The sequence below is a fragment of the Phacochoerus africanus genome, chromosome 15, assembly GCF_016906955.1.
Source record: "Phacochoerus africanus isolate WHEZ1 chromosome 15, ROS_Pafr_v1, whole genome shotgun sequence".
Taxonomy (NCBI): domain Eukaryota; kingdom Metazoa; phylum Chordata; class Mammalia; order Artiodactyla; family Suidae; genus Phacochoerus; species Phacochoerus africanus.
In genome coordinates, this window is record NC_062558.1 from 60,405,718 (window position 1) to 60,420,519 (window position 14,802).

Genomic DNA, 14,802 nt, shown 5'->3' on the forward strand with positions numbered 1-14,802 from the left:
TTTTTTTCCTTGTCTTTTCTAGTGCCTCACCTGCAGCGTATGGAGGTTCCCAGGCTAGGAATCTAATCGGAGCTGTAGCTGCCGGCCTGCGCCATAGCCACAGCAATGCAGGATCCAAGCTGTGTCTGGGACCTACACCACAGCTCATGGCAACGTCAGATCCTTAATCCCCTGAGCAAGGCCAGGGATCGAACCTGCAACCTCATGGTTCCTAGTTGGGTTCGTTTCTGCTGAGCCATGACAGGAACTCCCCCACTTAATTTTTAAAGGTGCAGAATGAGCACAGAGCTGTGACCATGAGATGCACAAAGGCTGGTGTGCTGAATGTCGGTAACCTGTCACCTCAAGGGAGCAGGCAGGGGTCCCAGAGGCCACCTCTCTGTGTCTAAGTGACTGCACATCTCAGCCAGGTCCTGGATAGTTTGATCCCGAGGCCAGCTTTGGAGTTGGGTTAGGTGGGTGCAGACCCGCCTTTGGTCTTTGCCACCACTGGGGCCATAGCCTTCTTCAGACTCTGCCTGTGGCCTGGCTGGTGGTGACACACACTAATTCTGGGCCCTTGGAGCTCCGAGGATTGCTCTGCCCTCTCCTCCCTGGGTCTCCTCTCCTGGCCCTGAGAGCCTCCTCAAGGGGCCACTTGGGGCTGGGCTGCACGGACCAAGCCACTCCCCACAGATCCCCTCCTTTTCTCTGCCCCCCGTGTTCTAGCCTCCTGGGCACCCCCACCTCCATGGTCCCTGATCAGGGAGCTGGCCAGGCACTGGACTTGCACATGCTCATGAGGAATGCTGTACTTTTCCTCTCTCCCCTCTTCCACCCCGCGCTGCCACCGTCCCGCGTCTGAACACTCAGACGTCTATCTCTCTTTTTAGTTGTTTAAGGCAGGCGAGCAAACCAGGTCCTCATCAAGCAGGATGACACGAGAAGCCTGAGCAGTCAAAAATGCCATCTCAAAGATCAGTGATATGGTTTCACTGAACACGAACGACAGCTGAGAAGAGAGGAGATGCCTGACTGCTGGAAAAGTCAGTGTGAAGGCGAAAGCCCAGTGAAGGTGAGCGGCACACGGAGGGCGTCCTGAAGCCAGAGGAAGAAATACTGCTTCACGCGATGTGAACAAAACTCTACTGCCACCCAACAGGATGCAGGTGGGCCAGTCAAGAGAGGCAGGGTCCTTTCAGGGCGACCAAGCCTCAAATGACAGTGTTTCCTGCCGAGATGCTGAAAGGGAGGTGAGGGGAGAGGTACTGTACCCACTGGGAAAGGCCTGCTTTTCCACCAATTGTGGAACCTTCGTCCTGAATGTTTGGTTGCTGGTAAGGAGAGATCTTATGTATTACGATGCCAGGCACAGTTTAGAGAAAGTAAACAGTGCCTTCAAATAAGAACCCTGAAGGATCTTGCTTCACACTCTAACATTCCTTCAGGTCTGAAGTTTATCATGGTTCTGAGTTCTCAAACATGAAGTTAAGCCTGAAGGCTTTCGCATTCCCACCGCCACGGTCAGGTGTGTGCCAATTACTGCACAAGAGCTGCTGTCTTTACAGTAACATCCAAGTTGAGGAAAGCCAGCACCCTCCGCCCCCCATCACAGAGTCCCACCTGGCCCTGCTTCTGTCCATCACCAGGGGCATTAGACCCAGGGGCAGCCCTTTCCATGGGCAGATTCTACGACTGAGGTTCTCAGGTGGGTGACTCTAGGCAGTGGTTCTAGGGAGCTGCTTGGAATTCTTGGTAAAGACCCCCTATGGGAGATTGAGGTGTGTGTCTATAAAGAAACTCCCAAATCCATTTTCTGCTCTTCTCCCAGTTACACAGCCGGGCTAGTCTCCAGCCCCCGGTGGCTGAGCCCTGGACACTGGCGCGAGAGGAAGCGTGGCGTGTGCTCTCCACTGGCTGAGTCACACGCCTTGCCGGCAGCCCTTCACGCTCTTTCCCCTCTCTAGGTGGCTGTGGCGAGGGCAGGTGGACTGAATGGCAGCCCCCAAGATGGGGTGTTAAGAGCCAAGGCCACATGTAATTAAATGTGTACTGAGATGTGATCAGTCAGGGATCTCACAATGAGCTCCTCCTGGATTAACCAGGTGGGCTTCAATTCAACATCTGTGTTCTCAGAAGGGCCAGAAGAGAAGCCACAGAGAAGGGAAGTCTGTGGGAGGATGGAGGCAAAGATGGGAGCTGCGCCAGCACAGCCAAGGTCATCCTGAGCTACAGGAGGCAGGAAGGACTCTCCCCAGGAGCCCTCATAAGGGGGTGCAGTCCCGTGGTACCCTGATTTTGGACTCCTGCCTCCAGAACTGTGAGAATAAAACTATTGCTTTAAAGCACAACATCTGGTAATTTGTTAGAATAGCCCTAGGAATCCAGCCCTGGAAGTGCCCCCCCGCGGGTCCTGGCTTGTCCCAGCAGCTCGGCCTGGCTCCCCTCACCTCCATCTGCCCCCACTGCTCATGAGTCCAGCACCACAGGAGGCAGCACCAGCCTAGACCGCTGAGCCAGCTCCCAGGCCTCATGGGCTCAAACCCTCAGAATAACTCCCTGCATCTCTCCTCCATCGTCCTTTGTCTCCAACTCAGCTCCCTGATTAAGCAACGTTAGGACACTTCTTCATCCTGGTTAGAGCACACGCTGTCCACAGGGAGCAGAGAGGCTGGAGTGCAGGGTAGTGAGCCGAGGATGCAGGAATGCCTGGCACCCCCATCCCGCCAGCTGTGCTCACACCCTCCATGGCTCCCCCACAACCCCCCGCCACATCTCCAGCTCTGCCTCGTCCTTCCTGCCAACCCCAGATCTGTTCCTCATTCCGTCACTTACTCTTTCTCCCCTTAGAGCTGACTTTTGACTAGAGAGCTCGAGACACCAAGTGACACAGAGCAGAGCCGAGAGCATGTCGGCTCCCCCGTCACCATTCATATTATCATCACCTGCTCTTCCACCACCATCCGTATCATCACATCATCACGGCCTGCACTATCATCACCACTGGGCTGAGGGGCAGATGCCACAGCAGGCACAGTGCCCCACACGCGCGTGCGTGCGTGCGTGTGTGTGTGTGTGTTGGCAAACCAGCCACAGGCTTTGATACCTCTTTCCAAATCCCCCCCACCCCCCAGGAAGAGCAGCTCACCAGGAAAGGGGTCCTCTTGACTTCGGGTGGGAAGTGTGCTTGTCACCCACGGGGACCAGAATCCCACACACCCAATGGAGGCTCTGTGATGGCCAGCAGCGGGACGTGTGGTTGTGGGCAAGGGTGAGGAGTGCTGCCCTCCTGACGGGTCTGGATGGGGATGTGTCAGGAGCAGTGGGAGGATGGGACACCCACAGCCTCTTGTACAAAGTCACCGGGCGCCGCTTCCAAGGTGGACAGCACCTGAGCACAAGGTGGTCACCCCACCACTCTAGTCACCTCTACCTGTAGGATCAAGGAGATGGCTTTTTGAATTCATACGTACGTGTATTTACTTCAATCATATTTTGGGAATCAACTCTTCCACAGTAAGATTTACAATAAAAATAAAATAACTTTGCTCTGTAAACTATGGTAGAAAGTTTCAAATGTCTTAAAAACTATCTTCCATACAATGGAAAAAGGCTTTTGTGTTTTTTGGGAAAGGAGACCCAAATTCACCGAGGGAGCTGCAGCAGGTGCGGCTGGGGACAGGGGATGTGTCTTTCTGCCACCGGCCCACAGAGAACAAAGAGCCACTTTCTTCCCTGCAGTTCGAGGTCCAGCTGCCTCTCCCCGGCTCTGCCAAGATGCTTAAGGCTGCTCTGCCGTCGCCTGGTCACGCGCAGCAGCAACAAGCTCCGCAAGAGCTGGGAAGCTCCTTATGTCCTTCGCCTGCAGGCCCAGCTTTTGTATCTGCAGAGGCCACGGCAATGAATCAAGTTACTGTGATGAAAGCTGAATGTGGAAAAGACCCTTACAGAAAAGATGCCATATATCCACTCCCACCCCACCTCCAGTAAACCGGAAAAAGCAGTTCCCTGAAAACTGCTAGAATAATTTTTCCTTTCAAAATTTTTTTTTTTTTTTTTTTACTTCTTGTAGAATTTACTTTTTCAGGTCATCCTAAGAAGCCAGTGTCAATTTATCTCAGTTCATTAAATCAGATTCTCACCAGGAAAAGAGCCTCTTTTGTTAACTGGGAAACAAAATTCACTCTAAAAGAAATAATAAAGTGAAGTACTTTGTAATGTGGAGAATTTTCAGAAAGGATTGGCCTGAACTTGTCATTTCTTACCCCCATCAACAACCTCTTCTTAGAAACCAATGAACTGAAAAAACTCTGGCCCAGCAACGACTGTGGATTATTTTGGTAACGGAGAAGCGGCACACTGTGTTCTTTCCACTTTAGTTTAATAACAACACACAATAGGTGTGCGCACGCACATGGATCTGGAAACATCCAGACCCAGTGCTTAGTCTCTGCTGCGCCACAGCCCTTCTGGGCACTGGGGTCGGGGGCTGCCCTCCCCCCTCCTCCGTGCTTCTGCTTACTTGTTCTCCTAGCGTCTACAACACATTTTCCTGCCTGTAAAAAGACTTTAAGGTTCTCTTATAAAACAAAGAAACAAGGCAAGAGACTGGATATATGGTCAAAATATATCTCTAAATTCACCTAAAAGTAGAAAAATTGAGATTTTTCAGTGATGACTCTGAACTGTTAAAAAAGAACACCAGGCATCTTCCAATGGGAATGTCATATTTCACCTCTTTTTCTCTAAAAGGCCTTCCTCGAGTTTCTCCTGCCACAGGAAACCTAAGCGGTTAGGAACATCCAGAAGCCCTGGCCCTCACTGAGGATGAAAGGCCCCGTGTGGACTCCACACCCGCCCTGTGTGATGGTGAGTGTCCATGCACACACGGTGACGCCAGACCCCCAAGTACCACATGGAGACACCAACGGGCTGATGCTTTCCCAGCTACTCTATGCCAAACCAACAGATGTCTCAAGACCTGACCTGGCATCAAGGATGCATCAGGCATGTCCAGGCAATGGACCCAAGGGTCACCATCTCTGGGGTCACGTGCCAGTGGGCTTCCTGAACATGAGCCAAGCAGATGCTGACAGCACCACCAGTCAACCCACTGCACTTCTGAAAGTCAGTTTTGGGGCTTCTGTTCTTTCTCATAGCCCCCAGGGGCACAGCCTCTTCCCTCAGTGCTGTGGGATCTGGCCCTCTTTTCTAACAAGCACTGTGGCATGGCCTCCTTGGCCCTCAGGAGCTGGAGTCAGACTCCCAGGAGTGACAACGGCCCCACATTACCTGCTCCCCCAAGTAGTCCACGTCCAAGGCCAACTGCAGCCTGATCTTGTCGTCATCACTCATGCCACCACTGCCGCTGGGCCCGGGGTTGGTGGGTGTGGCTCTGCGGGCCTGTTTGAGCCGCTTGAGGCTCTCCTCCATCTTCCTCACAGAGCTCAGCACGTCCGACACCGTCTCATAGTACCTTGAGCATGAGACACACCAATGGTGAAACAGAGAGGCGTGCATAAAACCCGACACACCAACCAGCTTTGTATACCAGAAAGTTCATTTCCAAAAAAAATCAGCCATGAGAAATAGTATTTCTTGAAGACTGGAAAGAAAAGTAGGGTCTTGACCCTCTAGCAATGCATCCCCTCAAGACTCTTGCATTGGTCCATGAGCTGTGTTTGGAACTTCAGTCCTGAGCATGCGAGCGAGCATGTCAGGCCACAGGGTGAAGAGCTGCTCCTCCCCCAACTGCAGGGAGCAAATTCCTTCAGTCAGTCCTCGAACAGCGCACCTCATACACAGCACAAGTATTTCAAAACTGTAAGATAAAACTAACTCCCTTTAACATATTCTCAAGATAATCCCACATTACAACTGAGTTCTGTTTTAAAATTTTGCTAACAAGCTGGGTACCTGGCATTGGGAACATATTTACCCACAGAAATGGTATGACAATTCACTGTTCTGTTTGTTTGTTTGTTTTTTGAGGGCCGCACCCATGGCATTTGGAGGTTCCCAGGCTAGGGGTCGAATCAGAGTTGCAGCTGCCAGCCTATACCACAGCTACAGCAAGGCAACATCCGAGCCGCATCTTCAACCTACACCACAGCTCACAGTGACGCCGGATCCTTAATCCAGTGAGTGAAGACAGGTATTGAACCTGCAAACTTATGGTTCCTAGTCAGACTCGTTTCCACTGCACCACGATGGGAACTCCCACTATACTGTTTTAAAGTAACCCACAGGAGTTCCCGTGGTGGCGCAGTAGTTGACGAATCCAACTAGGAACCATGAGGTTGTGGGTTCGGTCCCTGCCCCTGCTCAGTGGGTTAACGATCCGGCGTTGCGGTGAGCTGTGGTGTAGGTTGCAGACGCAGCTTGGATCCTGTGTTGCTGTGGCTCTGGCGTAGGCCGGTGGCTGTGGCTCCAATTTGACCCCTAGCCTGGGAACCTCCATATGCCGAGGGAGCGGCCCAAGAAATAGCAAAAAGACAAAAAATAAAATTAAAATAAATAAATAAGTAAAGTAACCCACACATGCTGCTTAACCCGCAAGTGGTCAAAGAAATAAAACACTGCCGCAAAGTTAATAACTAAACAAAACCCAACAATAAGATCAAATAATACACTCTTGACATAACTTGATGCTGGGTTTGGGGGAAAGCAGGCTGGAGTTGAAATGAAGAGGCATTCAAGCACGGTGAGTGCTAGGATTTTAGACGCTAACCCATCATCATGCGATGAATGTTTTCCCTTCCTCAATTACGCTGGCCTCCCCACTACAAGTCACTGATTACCTGGCATGACTGGAACCTCACGGACTGATGGAGCAGAGGGGAGGAAGGACCCGAAAGGAGAAAATGTGCCTGGACTCCCAGGACATCCCTGCACGAAGCAGCATTTAAGACAGTCAAAGGCAGCGTGGCCGAGAGAGTGTGGAATATGCCTGGGCCCCCAAGAGCTGTGACCTGGGGGACACCAGGCCAGGGCAGTGGGGGTGGAGCCAGCACAGGTGGGAAGGGGCTGAGGGCCTGCTGGGTCCAGCAAGGAAGCGATCTGATGCTCCAGCCACCTTATCTACGAGCAACCTGGGGCCAGCCTGCTGATCTCTCCTCAGGGTTTCTCTACCAAAACCAAGGACCGCCCACTTGTTTGTCACTTACTTATGAGTGCTCTCAGATAGCGCGCCTTCCAACCACTGCTGAATGACGGCCTGTTTGAGCTTATCCTTGTGCTCACTCTGAAGCTGGTGAAATGGCTTCAGAGCACTGTCCACGTACGAGGAAGCAGTAGTTGGCACCTCCTGGAGGAATGTTGGTAGGGGTTAAAGACATACAGAAAAAACACTGAAAGAGGGAGTTCCCATCATGGCTCAGTGGTTGATGAACCCGACTAGTAACCATGAGGTGGCGGTTTGATCCCTGGCTCCGCTCAGTAGGTTAAGGATCCAGTGTTGCGTGAGCTGTGGTGCAGCTCGCAGACATGCCTCGGATCCCGCGTTGCTGTGGCTCTGGCATAGGCCAGCAGCTGTAGCTCTGACTCGACCCCTAGCCTGGGAGAAAAACACCAAGAGGAAGCTACTCAAACCTCAGGTTCAAGAGGATGTTACCAATGTAGCAGTTCTCAGGCCCATACAACCTCCTTACCTCTCAAAGTAACACTGTGTTCTCTACGGAAAGACTCCTGGGGACCAGGAGGGAGCCACAGAAAGCACGGGAGAGCGAGGGCTGGAGCCAACTGGACTCAGCCTGCTCCCCTAACCTCGTGTCCACTTGAAGCTCCCGGCCACCTTGCCCGTGCTGGTCTGATTCGGTGGGGTGGGGGGCAGGGGGCTGAGTTCTGCAATGGCACGTTTCTAACATGTTCCCACCAGTGAAGGAAACACAAGTCGTCTGACTTGTCTGCGTTTTGGTTTCTTCATCTGTAAGTAAGGACACAGGCACCCATTTTGTGGGACTAATGAGGCTGCAAAGGGCTTGGCACAGTGTCTGACCAAGCCCTTGGTAAATAAAACGTCCTATTGAAGGCAGAGGGAGAGTCGGTAGGTTACTCTAGGAAAAGTAAGGAATTCAGCATCAGAAGGCAGGTCTGTCTCTCCCACTTCAGGCCAGAAAACCATGGGACAAGGTACTCTTGCTCGAAGTGGTAATTCTACCATGTGTCCCAGAATTTCACAGGGAAAGTAGAACAGTCTCAGAGGAGAAGAGCTCCCTCAGCACCCAGCTCAGCTGCTCCCTGCATCGACATGGAGTCAGATGGGAAGAATGACACAGCCAGCAGGCCAGGCCCCAGGAGCGCACACCGAAGAGGTGGCCCCACACCAGGTATGGTCCCAGGACTCCAGGGGTTTGCCAAAATAGCACAATGTTGTAGGAGATCTTGAGAGATCTGGGAATAATTTAGCAGTAAACTGCCTAAAATCCAACTACACAACCAGGAGAAAAAAAAATTAGAGGGCAAATCAGTGAGATCTGGCAAGAATGAAATGAACCTAAGTGCATAGAAATGAGAGTTCAATGGGGAAGACTAGAACACTGGTAAAAAAAATTTCCTAAGCCCCATTCTATAAAGTGAGGACACAGGAGAATCTAATTTGAACACGAGTGGGAGCTTAATTTATCCATCGTATAAATGCCTTTACTATTTCTTTTTAAAGTTTTTTGGCCATGCCCATGGCCGGCATATGGAACTTCCCAGGCCAAGGATCAAACCTGTGCCACAGCTGCAGCAATGCCGGACCCTTAACCCGCTGCACCACATGGGAACTTCCAGCCTTTACTATATCAATGCAGCTTTTCAAACCTTATCCAGTAAAAGGTACTTCCAACGACAATATGAAAGAAACAAGGTAAAATCAAGTTTTTTCAAACATAAGATATTAAGACCAAAAGGAGGGTTGGACTTAAAATATTTTATGAAAATGCTTTTTCTGAAAATACTATTTTGCCTTAGGGCCCCAAGAATCCGGAGACAGTCCACACTGTCCAAGTCTATCTTCCTGAGTTACGTGTGCCCCAGCACCCGGCCAGCGACCTGGAGAGAGATCCTTCTCGTAAGTGTGCCTTCTCTGAATGTGGAGGACTCCGCCCCTGCCAGCCTGTTTCTGCCCCTTGCTCAACCACTCCCTCCCTCTCTGCCTGCCTAAGAGACATCTCCCCATCTCAGAATTCTTGGCAACAAACAGCACTGACCTTATTGGTTCTTCGGTAAAGCCTGGGAACCTCCAGGGCACTTTTCAAGTAACTGAAGCAAGACTCACTCAGGTCCAGGATGATCCTGCTACTCAAGGCGGGCATGCAGGCGGACAAGGACAGCTGGGAGTCCTCCAGGGCTGCTGCTGAGGCGGAGAGAGGTGTGGGATCACTCTATTCAGGCCCCATGTGAATTCTGTTTTGAACACTGTCATTGTATTTACAGAGAGTACTATAGGAAATCAAACCGAATCAAACCAAACTATCAGAATTAAACAAAATGTCTCATTCGGGAAAGTTATAATCAGAGAACAGAGTACAGAAACAACTGAGAGTTTACAACTAGAGAAGAAAACGGTTAGTTAAAATATATCCTACAGTCTCTACGATTCTATTTTAAATTATTTCTTATTCAAAGATTTGCTGAATCTAAAGATTCATTTTTACCTGAGATAGAAGAAAAATTCTTAAAGCCAATCATTTCAAGTTTTGGCTTGATTGTTTCCAAGAGTTCTGGAAGCTGAAATAAATATGCACTTTATATATTTGGTTATTTTTTATAAATCAAAGGAAGAGGCAATTCTATTTGCATCTATAAGACTCTAGAATATTAATGAATGATAGAACGAAACTCAGGACTTTCAGCAATTTTATCAGAAGAAAACAAAATTCTTAAATAATGCTTTCCCTCTAAAAGAATCCATCAACACAGGAAATATCATTTTCATGGCTTTTAAGAGACTCAGAGAACACACAAAGTAATTTTCTCTTTACAGCTACATCTGCAGCACAGGGAAGTTCCCAGGCTAGGGGTGGAATCTGAGTTGCGACTGAAGCCTATACCACAGCCACACCAAAACCAAGCTGCATCTGCAGCCTACACCGCAGCTTATAGCAATACCACATCCTTAACCCACTGAGTGAGGCCAGGGATTGAATCCGCATCCTCATGGCACTATGTCAGGCTCTTGACCTGCTGAGACACAATGGGATCTCTGAAAAATCATTTTCTACTCTGTGACTCTCCCCAGTACAAACAAAACAAAAAAACCCTCAAGATAACGTTTTTGCTCAAAACATAAAAATATCTGTTCAAGTGCCACAAAATATTTAAACTTGAGAAAAGAACTGTTTATCACAGCGCTGCAACACATTCATCCCACAAAGTTCTGTTAATGGTAAAAGCAAAACTGTGGGAGCAATGCAGTTTCCACAGTTCAGCACTTTCAAAGGAGAGCTGAAGATGGAGTGTTACGAGGAAATACTGGGTAAGTGAATTAGAAATAATCAAAACCCAACCCACCAAAGACCATCCTGCACAGAGAAAACTAAGCTGATGAAAAAACCAGTGGCACCTGGCTTGCTCCCAGCCTGGAAGCTCACCCCGGGAGGGAAGCAGAGGCTCTGGGCTAACACAATCCGAGACGGACGGGACTGGGGAGCAACGGGAGGGAGCACACCTGTCGGGGGAGTGGGAGGAACACCCAGAAGACAGATGAACCAGCTGTTCTCTCTGGGGGCCCCACAGCAGTGAGAACATTGGACCCCACACTTGGATTCTCCCTTATGCAGGCTCACCTGCTCCTGAAGCCTGTCCAGGTCTGCAACCGCGTACACAAGCTGAGTGCTGGAGACAGAGACCATGGGCTTTGCCTCGGAAGTCCCGCTGCCTTGGTCCTCGCTATTTCCTTGGGCGACGGAGGGGTCTTTGCTGCCAGTTACCAAAGGCTTTTTAATATCCTTGGTGCTTTCATTAGAGATGGGCCTGAGTGAAAGCTGAAGAAGGGTTTCAATGACTGAGTGTGTTTCCATGAGCAGACACACGAGCGTTTACGCAGAGTCCACAACGCACCATAAAGCGCCAGCTGCCTACAAGGTGGTCAGAGTTTACTCATGAAAGAACACATATCCCCTCTCTCCAGGCAGGTGTGAAACACAGGGAAAAGGGCAGACTGCAACCCCACGTGCATTTACCCTCCCCAACTTGGGTAACAAGCATTAATAAAACGATACGTCTCTTGGAGTTCCCACTCTGGCTCAGGAGGTTAAGAACCCAACCAGTATCCATGAGAACACAGGTTCGATCCCTGGCCCCACTGGGTTAAGGATCCAGCGTTGCCATGAGCTGTGGTGTAGGTCACAGACATGGCTTGGATCTGGTGTTTCTGTGGCGTGATGTAGGCCTGCAGCTGCAGCTCCAATTCAACCCTAGCCTGGGAACTTCTACATGCCCCAGGTGTGACCCTGAAAAGCAAAAAAAAAAAAAAAAGCCCTAATCCAAAGGAAAGGTAGTATCTAATATGTCACAGGTTTTAGAAAATTAACTACTTAGAGTAATTTACTATACTGCTTAACACACTGATTATTATAATAAGGGCCAAAAACCAAAAAGCAAACTTACGATGCTTCAAATAACACAAACCATCTAAGTGTCTTTTGTATGATGGGTTGCTACAAGGGAAAAACCAAAGAGAGGTGCACTGGCATCAAGAAAAGGGTGGAATAAGTGCTGAAGACAGAACATCTTAGAGATGTGAGAAGTCGTGGGCTAGCACCATGCTCGGGCGTGACAAAGCGGTCAGGCCCAACTGAGGCTCATCCAACCCCACGGCCTCCCAGGAAGGCCTGACTGAGCAGCGTGGTCTGCGGAGACCCTCCGAGCAGAAGGAGGCAAAAGGAGGAAAGGAGCACTGTTATCTGCCAGGCGCTCTGGGGATCAGCCTGCTGGGCAACAAGGCTCTCACGACAGGCACACAGAGAAGTACTCTCCTACGTTACAGGCTCGGCCACCTGCCAGGAGCACAGGATCAAACAGCAGCAGTGCCCAGGTCTGACGTGGCCTGACTTGAGGGTGCACGCTTTCCAGCTGACAAAGCACACTCCTTTCCAGGGATACCTTCTCCACGTTGCCTCCCTTAACCTCCTGCTCACAGCTCACAATGCTCGGCTTTCCTACTCATCTCCCTGCCGCCCCTGGGGAGCACCTGTCATGGAGCTGTCTGCGGCACGCAGCTCTGAGACGAGGCGAGAGTGCAGGGCCTGCCAGGGCCAAGGGCTCAAACACCCGCTATATGATGCACCTGCGGCTTCACGCGTGCATCTAAGAAACCATCATAGGCAGGAGGATGCTAAATACGTTCAACTACTTGAAAAGGGAAAAATAAGATATTCTGGAATGAAGGAGGGTTAATTAATTTTCCTGTCTTTTCATCTCAGTGATCACATAATTTTTTAAACTTCTAAATATTGAATACTAAAATATGTATATTTTTATTTCTGATTATTTGTATTAAAAAGATCACCTCTGTTTTAGTCTGAAGGTACCGCACAAAGATTCTGGCTGTGAGAAGGGAAAGGAGGCTGTCGTTGCTGCTTTCTGAAAAGACTAAGCTGGAATAGGTAACAAGGGACGCCCTGAAGGCCACACATGCAATAGTGAAGAGGAAACCCAGAAATGGACTTGGGTACAAACTGGAAAAGTTGGGCGGTCGTCCCCACCTCAACCTCTTGTGACAACATGGCCTTTCGTTCGTTCCAGCCGTGAGAGGGATGAGCCACCCACCAACCCTCACCTCCTTGAGAAACACGGCGTAGCGTGCCAGAATCTGAAGAGTGAGTCTCCACAGACGATGTGCCAGCGGTGGCAGGAACATCTGGTTGGACCAGCACCTCTGAAGGCTGCTCCACGTCCTGTGAGAAGCCAGAAGGCAAAACGGACTTCCAGCTGGAGGAGAAACACACATTAAGGACCCTTGGTAAGTGGGCTAAGCAGGCCACCCACTCACACCGTCAATGTGTAATCTGAGTGTGGTGGGCGGCATTCTGAGGAGCACAGCGTGGACAGCTGCGGGCCACGGTCCGCGGTACTGCAGCTCTCGTGGCAGTGCCATTTTCCAATTTAACACCATCGCCCTCCCAGGTGTTTAAACATTAAACACAAGCAGCATTCGGAAATCACCCGTTAATAGGAACCAGCTAATAGTGGCCGTCACTCACAAGGGTTTAAAGTTTGCTTTTGAATTTGTTCTACCTTTTCCTCCCCTCTTGAACATGCTACAGAAATAAGGGAAGTCCATTACACTGGGCATTTTTGGCAAAGACAGATAAAAACTAACTCGGAATATAAAAGAGAGCAGTTGAGATTGACTCTGGAAGCAGGGACTCAAGTGAGGCCTGAGACCCTTGTGGCCACAGGGACAGTGGCACATTGGGTGAGGGCCCTGGAGTGACCACATGACACAGACAAATGAGGCTGTAAGGGGTGCAAACATGCCTGGAAAGTGTACAGGCCCAGTCACCTGCCCTGTGTCTTAGGACTGGGGCCATGGGCTCTGGAGGCCTGGGGCGGGACCCCAGCTGTGAGCCACCCTGGGGGGAAAGGAACCTGACCCTCTCCCGAGCTGGGGAGGGAAGCTGAGGGCGGCCACCTGGCTGTGTGAAAGCCTCCTCACTAAAGCACAGCAGGCTCTCTATTCAGGAGTGAAAGTGAGGTGTTCTGAAAGCATCCTTTTTACAGCTCTATAAAACACGACGCTCTATAAACCTTTTGTAAAAAGAAGTTAAACTGTGTCTTTAAGGTCTAAGTTACCGGACAACAGAAAACTAAGGTCTAGAAGATGGAAAGCCTAATTAACTCACTTAGCGGCAGCCCGTCATTCGTCACTTTGAGGTTACCTGGAGCGTCTTCCAGCACATCTGTGAGTGCTGCTTCTAAGGATCCTGCGACCTCCCTAAATCTGGGATAAAAATAAGAGGGTGCATCAGAGTTTTCTCTGCTGCAGGTGCCTGTCCCTACCTGTGTTCCCCTATCCAGGCAAAGACTGCCTCCACTGACTTTCTGGTAAGGCCACTGTTTTATCAGAGGTGCCCCACCAGCCTGAGGCATGCCCTCCAGATACTGTTTTTACTGAGCAGGTAATAAACTTGTCTTGATGACTCCACCAAGAAGCCATTTCTGGCAAGCCCCGCCTGCGCAAGGCCCTAAGACTGTGAATTCTCCAATCTGTCTAGATCAGCGCTATCCTAGGTAAGTAAACATGCCCAAACTAAGAACCAGAAAGCTGTATTCTGTATTTCTGCAGCTTGAGAAATATCAGCAAAAGCAGCCAGTTAAAGCCAGAACAGCTCGTGGCCTGGTGCTCTGTGCGGGTCTGTGGCTGTCTTGCGCTGTCATGGGAACCGGCTCTGCGGCCGGCTCAGGGCCTGCTTTCCAGCCCTGCTCTCTCTCTTCTCACCTCATCCATATTAAAGACGCCTCTTTAATAACATATGTGGACACATCCGTGACTCCGTGGAGCTGCGCGGATGTGTGCATGTGTTTTCTCGACCAGCTGCTTCTGCATCACTCGCCATCGCCATTATGTGACTCCTCCATCCTGACTTTCTTTACCACACACTCTGTCGCCTGTGGGTTTCCTTTTAGCAGACAATTCTGACACCCGCTAATTGTCAACTTACTTAATTAGTAACTTCGGCTTTTTGGTAGCACCTCAGTGCTGTTTAAAAGCAGTTCAGAGACTGAGCTTCAGGAAACTGTGAAGAGTAAAAGGAGTGGCGCTTCACACAGAGAGCAGCGGCCAGGCCCCCTCAACAGCATGAGGGGCCACCCTGACCCCCGGAGCTGGCCATC

General features: G+C 50.2%; 1 protein-coding gene across 4 annotated transcripts in view; it reads right to left on the reverse strand.

Annotated features, from left to right (window-relative positions):
* Positions 1 to 3,433: 3,433 nt before the first annotated feature.
* Positions 3,434 to 14,802, reverse strand: part of COG2 (component of oligomeric golgi complex 2) — a 42,208-nt gene continuing 30,839 nt past the window's right edge. The window contains exons 11-18 of one of the 4 annotated variants that reach the window (XM_047759852.1): positions 13,812 to 13,909; positions 12,746 to 12,897; positions 10,752 to 10,949; positions 9,621 to 9,693; positions 9,174 to 9,319; positions 7,146 to 7,285; positions 5,272 to 5,455; positions 3,434 to 3,862 (exon numbers count right to left, since the gene is read on the reverse strand). In XM_047759852.1, the coding sequence (XP_047615808.1) occupies positions 3,761 to 3,862; positions 5,272 to 5,455; positions 7,146 to 7,285; positions 9,174 to 9,319; positions 9,621 to 9,693; positions 10,752 to 10,949; positions 12,746 to 12,897; positions 13,812 to 13,909 (1,093 nt within the window). In that variant the 3' untranslated portion in view covers positions 3,434 to 3,760. The remainder of the gene's footprint in view (positions 3,863 to 5,271; positions 5,456 to 7,145; positions 7,286 to 9,173; positions 9,320 to 9,620; positions 9,694 to 10,751; positions 10,950 to 12,745; positions 12,898 to 13,811; positions 13,910 to 14,802) is intronic. The other 3 variants (XM_047759855.1, XM_047759854.1, XM_047759853.1) reach the window with 3 other exon arrangements.